Raw genomic sequence first — 14,291 nt, 5'->3', positions numbered from 1 at the left:
AGTGTCATGCTTGTTTTCCAAGAGAACACATTCCATTGTTGCAGGGTCTCACATTCTATATACCCCTTATAAAAATAACAGCCTTCCGGAAGGCTGCTGGCAGTTTTTCCTTTTTTTTCCTTTTTCTTTTCCTTTTTTTTTTTTTGCCCCACCACCCTCCCTTTTTAATGATTGTATATAACCCGTAGTTTTGTTTTACTGGCTCATCTTCTAAGCCGGTGGGCCCTGTAGTTCCTTCCCGTTGTTAGACTTTTGCCCCTTACACGTGTACCCGACCTGCAATAAACCCTTCTTGAGAAAAAAGTAAAAAAACAAAACAAAACAAAACAAAAAACAACAACTTGCAGGTTGTTCTTTCTACTTCTTTGTAGGTTTGGAAAATTGTTTCCTGCACACGCATATTTAAATTTGGTTCCAGAAATCAGTGCAGACTGGTGGGGAGTGGCAGGCAGACACAATATGGGGCCAGAGTCCTCAGAGAATGGTCAGGGAAGCACAGGGAGCAGCTGACACATGCCCCTGCCAGTCAGTCCCTCCCGTTTTTCTCAGGGCCTCCTAGCTGGGTATTGAGGACACAGCTCCTGCCCTTGGGGAGCTCAACATTTGGAAGGGAGATGCGTGTGAAAACAGATGAACACAGGACAGTTTCATAGGCTCTGTGGCAGAGGCCCCAGTACATGTGTGCTGGGGGTGGAGGGAGGGTGTGAAGGGACTGGGGTGGATGGGGAAGACTTTCTGGAGGAAAAGCCGATGTGCCCTTGAGGTGAGGTGGCAAGAAAAGCAGGGAGAAGAGGTGGCCTGGGAGAGCATGGCAGGTGTGGACTGTGGATCCTGACCTGGGTGGCCCTGACTGTTCTTCCTGTGTCAGGGCAGTGAAGAGAGGAAAGCATGCTGCTCTGTGTGGAGAAGCAAGTGGGAGGTGAAGGAATTTTTTCCCCCAGGAGTCTGGCTGGGAAAAGGAGTCAAGATGAAGAGTGACTGTATAGGGTGGCGAAGGAGAGAGAAGTTTCACTGTTCTTGTTATTGGGGTGGGGGGTGTGAGCATGTTGAGACCCCGCTGTAACTTGGGTTCAGGGAGATGGGCAGAGTTTCTTTAGAGCTGTCCGCTCACCACCACCATGCTAGGCCCCACCCCACAGAACCCATTTCCCTCACAAAGACCAGAGGCACTCTAGGGTGGCTGCTCTCCTTGTCACTGGCCACCCACATAGACCAGCTGATTCCCCCCTCAGTGCCCTGGGCTGGGGCCTGGGGTTTAAGAGTTGGGGCCCTGACCCATGGTGTGGCTGCTGTGGATGGTGTGTTGGCTGCCTGGCATCTATTTCTCTTTCTTCAAGTACCAACAACTCGGAGTTTCCCCTGGGGATATGTTCTTCTTCTAGTCATGTCGGGCTGACCCCAAATTCACCCCAGCTCCAGGCATGGGCCCATCACTCAACCCTGGACAGTGGGAGTCAGTTCCAAGACTTCCGTTCACCTTGGGAAGAAGCTTTCTTTCCACAGGATTGCCCAGAGACTTGATGTAAGTCTGGATTACCAATACATGGGAAGAGGCCCCCAGATTAAAGTCAACTGAGAGACGACAGTAGTGCCAGGGTAGAGAGAGTTTCCCAGGATATCATTTTAAGCTCCTGGCTCTAGCAGGGCCTGAAGCTGATGCTCAACAACTGAGAATTGGGCTTGGCTTTCACATGTGTCTTTCAGAGTTTTGTTTTTGTTTTTGTTTTTTAAATACTAACCATGATAGGGGCAGAGCAGGTTGGGAAGGAAGATTACTAGTATGGACTCCTAGGAACCACCCTATGATCCTTAACCACGTAAGCTTTGTACCCTGAGATTTAGAAGGCCTGGGATGCTCCATCTATGCCTTAAACTGTCTCCTGGGCCTCTGCTCCTGGCCAGCACTCATGTTCAGGATGAGGTGGCTCCTTCTTACTCAACCTTGTGTTTGTGTGTTTCCTCATTCTTTTCTGTAAGGCCCTTTAGGGTGACTCAGTGAATTATATGCTGAGAGATACCCCACCTCTGTGCCAAAAGTCAAACATCTGGGGGGATCAAGAGTGGAAAGGACTGGAAAAAAGTGCAGGAGGGCACACCTGGAGGCGATTATAAAACCATCCAGAGAAACAGTGCGTAGAGGTGTGGGGGCCAGCCTGGGGAGCCCTGCTTCTGTCAGCAGAGGCGCCTGCTGTGGCCGAGACAAGGGATGATACAGAGCCAGCTGGGGCTTGGGGTATGTCGGCCTCTGCTCACCAGAGCAGGGTCCTGCTTGTCAGTAGGGAGAGGTGCTGAGAGGGGTAGGTGGAGGAGACATTGCCAGAGGCGGTCTTCAGGATGGGTCTGGGGAGGCCTTGGGGGAATGGGTGTAGTCAAGGAAGACAGGGAGGGGAAGTGACAGTGGAAGTCTGTGGCTGGCCAGCTAGGCCAGAACAAGGTCAGTGGCCGGATGCAGAAAAACACATCAGACAGAGGAGCACTGGCAACCAGCTCTCTAGGGAAAGCAGCCTTGGTTTATAGTGCCTGTGCTACCCAAGGTGTAAATGCCCCCAGCAGGTGGCTTTCAAGCAATCCGCGTGACCTCAGCCAATGCAGAGCTCCTCCAAGCCACACACACCACTGCTGGGGCACCCCACCCTCAAGTTCTGAGAGCGCCTGTCTTTGCTTTGGTGGGCCTGATCTGGAGCTGCTGACTTGGGGAAGTTTCACACTATCACAGCTTTGGGAGTGTGGGCAGAGCTCTCATGTCCCTACAGAGAATAAACTTTATATGCTCAAGCTCTGCTTGTGGCCACTTTCACGGGTGGCTGCAAGCTTCCATGCCCTGTAGACTCAGCTTTACATCGGCCACTTGGCACCCCTTCTTCAGGACGGTTTGATATGGGTGCCAATCCTTTATGAGTTTCTCAGTGGTAGGAAAAGCACAGAGTTCAAAGTAGGAGCTCAGAAATTCTGAGAAGCATGGTGATTGCTTCAAGTCTACTGACTTTGTGTGACTCATACACTCAGCAAGATGCAAAATTTGCAAAGTGCTGGGATCCAGTGGTGACACTAGAACTTCCTGCTCTAATGAGGATTTAGCACCTGAGATTCATTCAGAAGGGTGGGACAGCCATCTCAGAGAATCTGCTGGAACATTGAGGTCATGATTAGTAGCCAAAATGCAGGTTCAGTGTGGAGTCCAATGAGAAATCCATGTTGTGGGGCCATGTCAGTTCCAGACAGTGAGAACGCAGACCACAGCCTGGCCCAACTGCAGCAGCCTCCACCCAGAGTGAGCTTCCCTCGGCAGGGTTTGTGACAGCTGGTGGGGTGAAAGCTCCCTGGCCCACCTGCAGGAGTCATTTCCAAGGCCTTGTATATAATGCTGTATTCTTATTCTTTTTCTGACAGAAGGTCCCAGAGTTAAGGCTTTGGGTCCTATGAGCTCTTGTCCCTCTCGGTCCTGCGGCCTCATGGCTATAGGCAAGTGCCCTGTGTCTGTAAGCAGGTTGTGTTGAGTTTGCACTTGAAATTGGGATTTTTAGGCCTAGAGATTCAACAAGAGCTATTGAAGTGATTACAAATGCTTTGATTTGATGGGCAAATAATAAAGTGAAGAACAAAGGGAAGTCCTGAGCCACCTGCTTTGGCCTGTGCTGTCTGAAAGTTCTGATTTGCTGGGGAGGAGATTTTTGCTTGCTGGTTTTGTCTGGGTCAGAGGCTGGATGTTTTAAGTCACTGTACAAAATATCACAGTGCCAGCTTTTGTGTATTTGGCTTAGAAGCCATCAGAAGCCTCTCAGCAGCTAAAGAGACTTTTTGCAGGGATGAAGATGGGCACATGCTCTCTCTTGCTACTGTGGCAGAACAAAACCTCCTTAATGGCCTGGAACGAGAGGTCAGGTGGCAAATGTCTGCTTCTCTCCTGGGGCCCTTCTCTCTCCCTGTGGATGTCTATACATCGTCCCTGGACTGGCAGTCAAAGTGGGAAGAGGTCATGAGCCATTCTGGGGAGCGGGGTGGGGGCGGGTGGGGCACAGTTCCTCCTTACAGCTGGCTGGAGGCAGATGTGAGAGGTCCGACCCCCACCCATGCCCTCCTCTTGCGTGGCACTGCGCAGAAGCTGGGCTTCTTTCTGTCTTTCTCCCCTTGGATTCTGCTAGAAGACTTGACCCGCAGTCAACCTACTTCTAATCCTGGCATCCAGTCAGTTCCTTTTATTTTCACTCGGATTTCTGCCAATTCTGTTCTTAGCTAGGGATGCAAACTGCAGAGACATTTCCTGTTCCAGGTGGTTTTCAGCAGAAAGCCAGGCAGCGTGGGCTGAAGGTAGGTGGGGTGAAATTCTTCAGGAACTGCTCCCGGCAAATGTGAGAATGATTCAAAGTTACACCGGGGTGACTTCCAAGGCACCCGGCCCCGAGTGGAAACAAGGCTTGTTTGAACTGACTTTAGAAACATAGCGAGGGGGGCTACCTTTGGATTTGCCCTTGCTCACACACCAGGCCCTGGGATACTGGGATTAAAATTCATGAGTAAGATAAGACAATAGCTGGCTCCAGCACCCCCTGGAGGTGCAGTGCTTCTAGGGGAGTCGTCCTGAGACCCGGAACCAATCTCCTTGGGATGGAGGTTTGCCTCTTTGAAGTCCACACAAAGGAGTAAAAGCAATGGGCAAGTTTAACACGTGTTTGCCAGTGAAAAGTCATCCCCTTCTTGTTGACCTCTGCCTGTGACTGAATGCATCAGAGCAATTCTGGGAGACTCTGTGAATTGCCATGGACCTGGAGGAAATGAGGAGTTTGGACGAGCTATGGAACTCCCAGAACCTCAGTCTCCTTCTCATTGAAACAGGCAAAGCAATACTTTGTGGTACTTTTGGGGGTGATGACAGGTCAGGTCTGTGAAGCAGGGCACGGCTCAATGATTGGGAGCCACAAATATCAATGTTAGTGCCATCTGTATATGTGGCCCACAGACTATAAGAGCTGAGGGGAACTAACAGGAGAGCTAGCCCCCCATGGGCAGCATTCACTAGTTACATGGCCCTAAAACAGGTTCCAGGAAAAAGTCCATTTTTACTAGAGGAATCAGAAGTTGAGCAAACTAAAGGATTCTGATACCCTTCTGTCATTCTTATATGGCCACAGGAAAGAATGGCCATATAAAAATGAACATAAACAGATATGTTTGAAGATGTTCCTATTTTTGACAGAAAGCTGGGGCTGGATCAGGTGCAGGAATGGTGCTGGAAGTCTCAGAAGCCAGCACCAGAAGCCAAGGGACTCAATTGGAGGGCTTACTTACTGGTGCTTTGATAGAAGAACCAATCAGGTGATCTTGGAACTGTGCCGGCTCCCAGGAATACCAAGATAATGTCAAAGGCAGTGTCTGCCACCCCCCAAGGCCCAGTGCCCCCAGGGAGCAGAAATGTCTCTTTCAGGTAGGCGAAGGCTTATGTACCAGTTGGAAATGGTAACTTTTTTGGGGGGGGGGGCATGAGGTGACAGGGCTTCCAGAGCAAAAGCTGGTGAGGTTGACTTAGTTTTCTTAGGTGGGCAGAGAGGGGGTGGGCTCTTTGAGAATTTAGTAAAAAGGCCACTGCTTTGTAGAAACAGCCAAGAGCCAAGATCATGTCTTATATATTTTTATCAATCTCAAATAGAACCTTGCAACACAGACTGAGGCGATTATAATTGGGGGAGGCCCAGGAGAAGGGTACCTGAGTAGGAGATCAGCCATCTCCAGTTTGAAATCCAACCCAAGACAGGAACACAGGAGGAAGGCTGGCGGGAGGACATGGGTCACAGAATATCCCATCCCCATGAACTATGAGTAGAGGCAGCTGCTGGGCACTCTGCTGGCTCCCATAACCTCATAAAGAACACTTAGGGGTCCCCTCACACCACTCTACCATGGTGCTCAAGTACCAGCCAGATCTTTGCAAGTGCCAACGGAGAGTCTGGGTGTTAAGTTTAGGATACACTCAGAGGGACTTCTGTGCCTAAGAAGGGGTTTAAATGAACAATTCTTAGGCTTAGAATGTGGTTTTGTTGAAGGCAATGAAGACCAATCTGGAATGGAACCCCATCCTTCCATACAGAGACATAGGCATTTGTGCCTCAAGTCAATAGAGTTTGGCTGCTAGGAGTTTGGGGTACACAGCACTTGGTGAAAACTAGTATTCTTTTGTGCTTCCATTAGATCTAGGGCTATTACTCTCTTTTCCAGCTAAAAAAAATCATCCCCAGAGCCATCAACAGCTTCTAGGGGCTTGTAAGCTGGACAATGTAACCATGCTGTGCACGCTAGTGCTGCTCTGGGTTCTCCTGCGGTGACTTTGGGAGATTTTCACTATCCCAATTCCTCACTTCCTTCCCTCTGTCATCTTCCATCCTATTTGAAGTTGGTAGTTCCTACTAATCCCCACCCCTGGCCCCAACCCATCCACCCTGGGGGTGCCTGCACTTTAGCCAAATAGAGACAGCACTGTGTGGTGTACTCTGATTACTTCTATCATTATAGGGAGAACGATGCTGGACCAAATAATCAGCCTGATCATCCAAATCTTAGAACATAAATCAAGAGTCTGATTATTTTTTGTTTTTTACCCAGAAAACTGTGGGCAGGTTTATCCTCTACCACTCGAATCCTCCGAGCTCCCGCTGGAATGACAGCAGCTTCGATATAACCTGCGGTGACAGATAATGAACAGGTGAAGCACACCTCCACACTCCATCAGAGGCCCACATAGAACCATGTGTCCCACCAAAATCCACCCTACCCCACACCCACCCTCAGGGTGATTTTGGAGCCTGCAGGCTTGTCTGACTCTGAGAGATCAACTCAACTAACAAGGAGCATTCTTCTATGGTCAGAACCTTCTGGCCGCCCAAATTCCAGAGAGCACCATTTGTATACCTTGAGAGTGAAGGGTGTCTTCCCCACCCCCATTCTTATGTTGATGTCCCCAATCCCCAGGACCTCACAGTGTGACCTTATTTGGAAATTGGGTCTTTGCAGATATAACCCATTGAGATCCCACTGGAGTAGGGTGGGCACTTAATCTTATAAAAAGGGGAAAGCAGACATAGACATGCACACACAACTCCGTGTAAGCATGAAGCAGAGATCCATCTGAAGGGATGATCCATCTACAAGTCAAGAAACACCAAAGGTTGCCAGCAAACCACCAGAAGCTAGGAGAGAGGCATGAAGCAGATTCTTCCTTACAGCATTCCAAAGGAAGCAACCCTGCCTACAACTTGATCTTGTACTTGTAGCTTCCAGAGTCATGGGACAGTAATTGTCTGTTGCTTATGCCACTCAGTTTGTGGTACTTGGTGACAGCAGCCCTACCAGACGGAGGCAGCCTAGAATCCTGTGTGAACAGCCTCTCCCTGGAGCACAGATGCTGAGTGCCCCTCACCACTTCATCTGTAGTTCCTTTGGGATTCGCTGTACTTAGGTTCCTTTGGGCTTTGCTATACTTTGAGCTGTCCCTAAATTCTTGGAATGCTAGCAGAAGCTAAGCTACTTGCCCAATGACAAAACCACTCCTAACATGTTGTTCACCATTTCCTGCTTCCACTGACCTCTGGGCATTTCTGCAACTCTCCCAGCGCATCCTCTTGTCTATCTCCTTGAGTATTTCCAACTAAAATAGGAGGCCCTTAGAGGCATGGGGCCTTCCTCTGCCCATACTCTGACCCCACATGGCATGGATAATGAAGACAGTGGGTGGATAATGAAGATTCAGGGAGGGTATGACCTAGGCTGCCAGGCTGGCTGCTGCCTGGTTAACTGTGTCTGTCAATGAATGAGGCCAGGACAATGGTGAGATTTTGAAATGCAGGCCAGTAATTGTTTTGTTTTGATTTTCATTTGGGTTTTAGACAAGGGTTATGTGTGTTTGCTTCAGCAATTTAGATGATGATCCCGAATTAGATTATGAATCCCTCTCCTGTGGTTCCTAAATGTGATCATCAGAGTCAGCAAGGGAGCTTTAAAAATGAGAGATTTCTGAGCCCAACTATGTAGAGATTATGGAAATATCTATTTTTGAAGGGTTGGTTTATTTCCTCATTTTCTCACAGTAAAACTAACTTTATTTTTATTATAAAAATAGTACATGATAATTCAAACCACAGAAGGGAAAGAACCGAAATCAACCAGTAACATGTTGCACTATAGAAAATAACCCCTAAAAAAGTAATATTTTGGTGACTAGCCTTTTTAGCATCTATTAATGCATATAAAAATACGTGTATCATTTTACATGAATAGGATATTGTATGGAGTTTTAAAAGATCAGGGACAACTTTAAAATAGAGTTTTGCTAAGCAGTGTGTGCCCAAGTACAAAATTCAAGTTACAAAAGGTTATTGTAGAACGTATATTTCTCTAAAAAGATGTATTCTGTACTTAGCTATCTTTCTAACACTCTTATTATTTATAAAACTTTGTATATTTTGGCTGGGTTCCTGTAAAGCTAATTGAAACATCTGCTCATATGATAGTTTTTTTTTTCTTCCTTTCTAATCATTATGACTTTACTTTCTTTTCTTTTTACCATTCTGGTTGGAACTTGCAAAGCCATGTTGTATGCAACATGAAATTGTGGCATCCTTGCCTTATTCATGATGTTCACAGGAATGACTCCAAAGTTTTCCCACTGAAAATGATGTCTTCTGTGATAACGTGACAGATATCAATGATCAGATTAAGGAAGTTCTCTTTTATCCTACTTAAGAGCTTTTGTTACAAAGAGATACTGAAGTTAGTGAAGTGCTTTTTTGCATCTACTGATAATTGTCATTGTTTCTTTTCCTCCAAACAATCTGAAGACCTCAGGGTAGCTGAACTGTAATCACACTAGGCATGACTAACATGGCACATGGGTCAGTATATTAGTTCTGTCTTTCCTTCACCAATACATTTTAGTTAATTGTTATTTCTTTTTTTATCCTGATGTTTTTATGTAAACCTTTAATTATATTTAGATTTCTACTGTGTAGTTTGTCAGCTGGTAAGTGAAATATTTTAATCCCTGGATATTAAAAGATGAGGAAAAATTACACTGTCCTCCACTTTCCTACATACTCCTTTCAACTTTTATTATATGAATCCTACATTGTATTTATTTATGACATTTATCCTTTGCTAAGGTGATTCCTGCAGTTGTTTTAATCTTAGACCTAAAAATTAATTTAATGTTCATTATGCGTCCCTCCGCCAGTTTCTTTAATAAATTCGTACTTGCCTCAAGTTTGTGCTCCTTGAGATGGGCTTGTAGGAATTATATTTTTTGAAGTGTAATATAGTAAAAAAAAAATGCTGTTTGTTGTTCTTATACTTGAATGTCAGTTTGACAGGTATAAAATTCTTGGCTCATACTTTCTTTCTCTGTGCCCATTGTTATGAGTTGCTCCATTGAATGTCAGTGAGGAGAAGACAGGCCAATCTGATGTTTTTATTAGGTGACCTAAAATTTGGACTGAATGCTTAAAAGAGTCCTATCTTTAAAATCTATTAACTATTAAGCTAGTCTTAGTTTAGCATAATTTTTTCCTAGAACATGAGGCTATACTACTATTCTACTTAAATATATATTTTTCTGATCTATTTGTTTGCTTTCTTTTTGGGGGACACCGAATTATGCTTGATTTTATTTTTCTTCCATTGTATTCATTTGGTCTCTTCCCCTTTTGATTCTTTGTTCATTTCCATTTTGCTCTGCTCATTTTCTTCAGTCCTGTTCTCTATGCTTTTTGTGTTATCAGTGATGTCACTTCCTTTTGCTTCCATATGAACTTGGTTTCTGTGATGGATCAATGTTCTTCCTTGACACCTTTCCTTAGCTCTGCCATATCATGTTTCATCTCCCTCTGTTGCTCCACTGTATCTTCACTGAGGTCTTGTATCTTAGTTATGAGTTCTTGTTTTTTTGAGGCTATTGTTTAATCAGTTTTTGGAATTTATGGAAGTAATTTTTGGTCACAATTTTCATCTTCTCCCTGGCAATATTTTGCTGGTGGTATTTTCTTTTCATTCACTTGTTCTCCTGTCTTTTATCCCTTTCCTATTGCAGTGATAGATCTTGTTCTGATTTTTTTTTGTTGTTCTGATTTTCTAAGTTTATTACTAATTTTTATGTGACAAAGTTCTAATTGTATCAGCTGCTTGCAGTAGGCTTGTGCAAGAGGGAAGAACAGGATGGTGTCATGGGCTAGCAGGACTTTTAATTGTTAGGGCATGGGTTTATGTGTATCAGTGAATTTTTATTTTTGTAAAGCTTTATGCATTTTAAATTGATACAAATACACATGTATATTTTCTCTTAAGAATTTTATAATATAGGGAAATCTCATGTCTTCCTAATCCCTCTTCCTTCCTTGTGGGAACTTCCACTATCAATCTGATGTATATTCATTCAGATATACACATATATCTCTGAAAATTAAAAATATTTATATTCATCTATATTTTACATAAACATTAAGAATAACATTATGACTATTGTATTATATTATACTTTTTAACATGATATATCTTGGAGATCAATCCATGTGAGTGTGTATAGCCCTACTTAATTTTTCATTTAAATTTTGGCTTACATAATTACTCCCCTACTGACATACGTTGAGGTTGTTTCAAATTATTCACTATTAGAAACAAGGCTATCTTGTGTATGAATACACACACAAAACTCCTAACAAAATAGCAGCAACTGAGTCCAGCAACATATTGAAAGGATTATATACCATGATCAAATAAGATTTATCCCAGGAATTCAAGGTTTAACATGTAAAAATGAGTTAATGTAATCTATATAAAAAACAATAACTACAAGATCATTTTAATAGATTCAGAGAAAGTATCTGACAAAATTTAATACTCCTTCATGATAAAAACACTCAACAAATTAATGTAAGGGAACCTTCTCAACCTGATAAACAGCACTTATAAAAAACCCACAGCTAACATAAGACTTCATGATGAAATATTTTAATGCTTTCACCCTAAAATCAGGAAGAAAGTAAGGATGTCCACTCTTGACACTTCTGTTTAGGTTTGTACTGGAAGTTTTCTCCATGTTGATTGGGCAAGAAAGATTTTTAAAAGGCATCCAAATTAGTAAGGAAGAAGTAAAAACATCTCTTTGCAGATGTCAAGATCTTATATATAGAGAAATCCTAAGGAATACACTAAAAGCTATTAAAATTGGTTTAGTAAGGTTGCAAGATATGAGATCAATATACAAAAACCAACTACATTTCTAGGCACTAGGGTTGAACAGTTCAAAATGAAATTAAGAAAACAATTTGAATTAAATAGCATAAAAAATACTTAAGAATTACCTTCACAAAAGACGTCCAAGATTTCTACACCAAAAACTACAAAACACTGTTGAAAGATATTAAAGAAGATCTAAATAAATGGAAAGACATTCCATGTTCATGGAGAAGAATATTTAATGCTAAAGTGGGACTACTTCACAAACTGATTTACAGCTGCAACATGGTCTATATAAAAGTTCCAGCTTTTTGTTTCTGTTTTTTGCCAAAAATGAGAAGCTGATCCTGAAATTTATATGGAAATTCAAGGAACTCAGAATAGACAAAACAATACTTAAAAAGAACAAAATTGGAGAACTGATGCTTACTCATTTTAAAGTTTTCTAGTCAGCTATAGTAATGAGGATAATGTGGCATTTGGCATAAAGACAGGCTTTTAAAAAAAAAAAAGATTTTATTTATTTGAGAGAGAGAGAGTGTGAGGGGAAGAGCAGAGAGAGAGGGACAAGCAGACTCTACATTAAGCAGGGCTCAATCTCATGACCCTGAGATCATGACCTGAGTGGAAAGCAAGAATTGGGTGCTCAACTGACGAAACCATCCATGCACCCCAAGACAGACATGTTTATTAATGGAATATAATTGAGAATCTAGAAATAAACTCCTTATTGACTTTTTAAAAGCAAAGGTACCAAGAATATTAAATGAAGAAAGAATAGTCTTTTCAACAGTGTTGGGATAATTGGATATCCACATACATGGATAGGTGGACTCTTCTCTCAAATCATACAGAAAACCTATCCTAAAATGGATCATAAACCTAAATCTAAGACTTAAAACTATGAAAATCTTAGAAGAAAATATAAGAGTAAACTTTTTATGACCTTGGATTAGGCAATCGTTTCTTACATATGACAGCAAAAGCACAAGCAACAAAAGGGGGGTAAAAGTAGAATATATCAAAATTTAAAACTTTGTGCTTCCAAGGACACCATCAAGAGAGCAGAAAGCAAACTCACACACTGGAAGAAAACATTTGCAAGTCATTCTGATAAAGAAACCATCTAGGATATATAAAGAAAGCTTACAATTCAGTAATAAAGTAACAAATAATCCAATTTAAAAATAGGCAAAGGATTTTAATAGACATTTCTTCAAAGAAGATGGATGAATAGCCAGTGGGCACATGAAAAGATGCTCAAAATCATTAGTCATTAGGGAAATGCAAAACAGAACCACCATCAGATATTACTTCACACCTAGTGGGATGCCTATAACCAAACCAATAGACAAGAAGTCCTATAGAGAATTTGGAGCTGGGATCCCTGGGTGGCGCAGCGGTTTGGCGCCTGCCTTTGGCCCAGGGCGCGATCCTGGAGACCCGGGATCGAATCCCACGTCGGGCTCCAGGGACATGGAGCCTGCTTCTCCTCCTTCTGCCTGTGTCTCTGCCTCTCTCTCTCTCTCTGTGACTATCATAAATAAAATAAAATAAAATTCTTTAAAAAAAAAAAAAAAAGAGAATTTGGAGCAAATGGAACCCTCATTCATTGCTAGTAGGAATGTAAAATGGTACAGGTACTTTGGAGAAGAGCTTGGCAGTGTCCCCTAAAATTAAATAGAATGACCATATGATTTACCAATTCCATTTCTAGGTATATAGCCAAGAAGAATGAAAACAGATGTCCACACAAAAACTTACATACAAATGTTCACATCAGCATTATCCATAATACCTAAAAAAAAATAAAAAGGTGGAAACAACTCAAATACCCATCAAGTGATGAACGTATTTTTAAAACATGTGGTAGAACCACACAATGAAATATTATTCAGCAATAAAAAGAATGAAGCCACTGATACATGCCACAATATGGACAAACCGTGACATATTATGTGAAGTTAAAGAAGCCAGTCACAAAGGAACCACATATAGTGTGTGCTGTTTATATGAAATGTTCAGAACAGAGAAACAGACAGAGAGAGTAGTTGCTGAGGGCCAGGGTAGGAGGGAGATGGGGGATGACTGCTGACTGTGGGGTTTCTTTTTAGGATGACTGGTGATGCTTGCACAGCTTTGTGCATGTGTGACACACCCATGTTATTGCACATTTTAAATGGGCGAATTTTATGGTGTGTGGATTATATTTCAAGAGAGGTACTTTAAAAAAAAGAAATAATACTGCAGTGAACAGTGCCACGTCCTACCTGATCCGCTGTGAGAATTTCTGGGTCAAATATACATGAGTTTAAATGTTACTTGTATAGCTTAACTGCCCTCCATAACAACTTGACTAATATATGTCATCCCACACTCTATGAGGTTGTCTGTTTATTCAGACTTCTAAGTACTTGAAATCATCCATCTTCTTAACATTTGCTAATCCAATAGGTGAAAAAAAATTATATGGGAGATTTAATTTGCATTTCTCTCATCAGTGTGGGTTGGCATTTTATTACATATTGATTGGCCATTTGCACTTCCTTTTCAGTTAACTGCCTTGTTGATAAGCACTGCCCATTTTTCTACTGGCTTTTTGTTTTTATTTAATTGATCAGCAGGAATTTTAAAAGTATATCTTAGTACCTATTAACTATATTTATCAACTCAAACTCTACTTACTCAACTTATTGCAAACATTTTTTTTGTCTGTTACTTATCATTTCTTTATGATGCCCTTTATTACACGTTTTTAATTTGAGAGTCATACTTTTGAGATTTTTTCTTTTCTGATGGCTTCTTCTCATTCTGTACTATATTTATTTTATTTTATTTTATTTATTTGACACAGAAAGAGAGCACAAGGAGGGGTAGCAGCAGAGAGAGAGGGAGAGGGAGAAGCAGTCTCCCACTGAGCTGGGAGCTGGATGTGTGGCTTGATCCCAGGAACTCTAGATCCTGACCCTAGCTAAAGGCAGACACTTAACAAATTGAGCCACTCAGGCATCTCACATTCTGTACTAGTTTTATGAATACAGTAGCATCTCAAATTTTTTTGAGAATAGTTGGTATAG

The 14,291-nt window shown here is 42.4% G+C and overlaps 1 protein-coding gene across 2 annotated transcripts in view; it reads right to left on the bottom strand.

Moving 5' to 3' along the window:
* ADAMTS17 (ADAM metallopeptidase with thrombospondin type 1 motif 17) overlaps positions 1 to 14,291 on the bottom strand; it is a 326,554-nt gene that overhangs the window by 74,639 nt on the left and 237,624 nt on the right. For both annotated transcript variants that reach the window (XM_072737129.1, XM_072737130.1), the window contains exon 16: positions 6,591 to 6,671. In XM_072737129.1, the coding sequence (XP_072593230.1) occupies positions 6,591 to 6,671 (81 nt within the window). The remainder of the gene's footprint in view (positions 1 to 6,590; positions 6,672 to 14,291) is intronic.

The sequence above is a fragment of the Vulpes vulpes genome, chromosome 14 (genome assembly GCF_048418805.1).
Source record: "Vulpes vulpes isolate BD-2025 chromosome 14, VulVul3, whole genome shotgun sequence".
NCBI classification, from domain to species: domain Eukaryota; kingdom Metazoa; phylum Chordata; class Mammalia; order Carnivora; family Canidae; genus Vulpes; species Vulpes vulpes.
The sequence above is the reverse complement of the archived record's forward strand: the minus strand, read 5'-3'. Positions and strand labels throughout refer to the sequence as shown.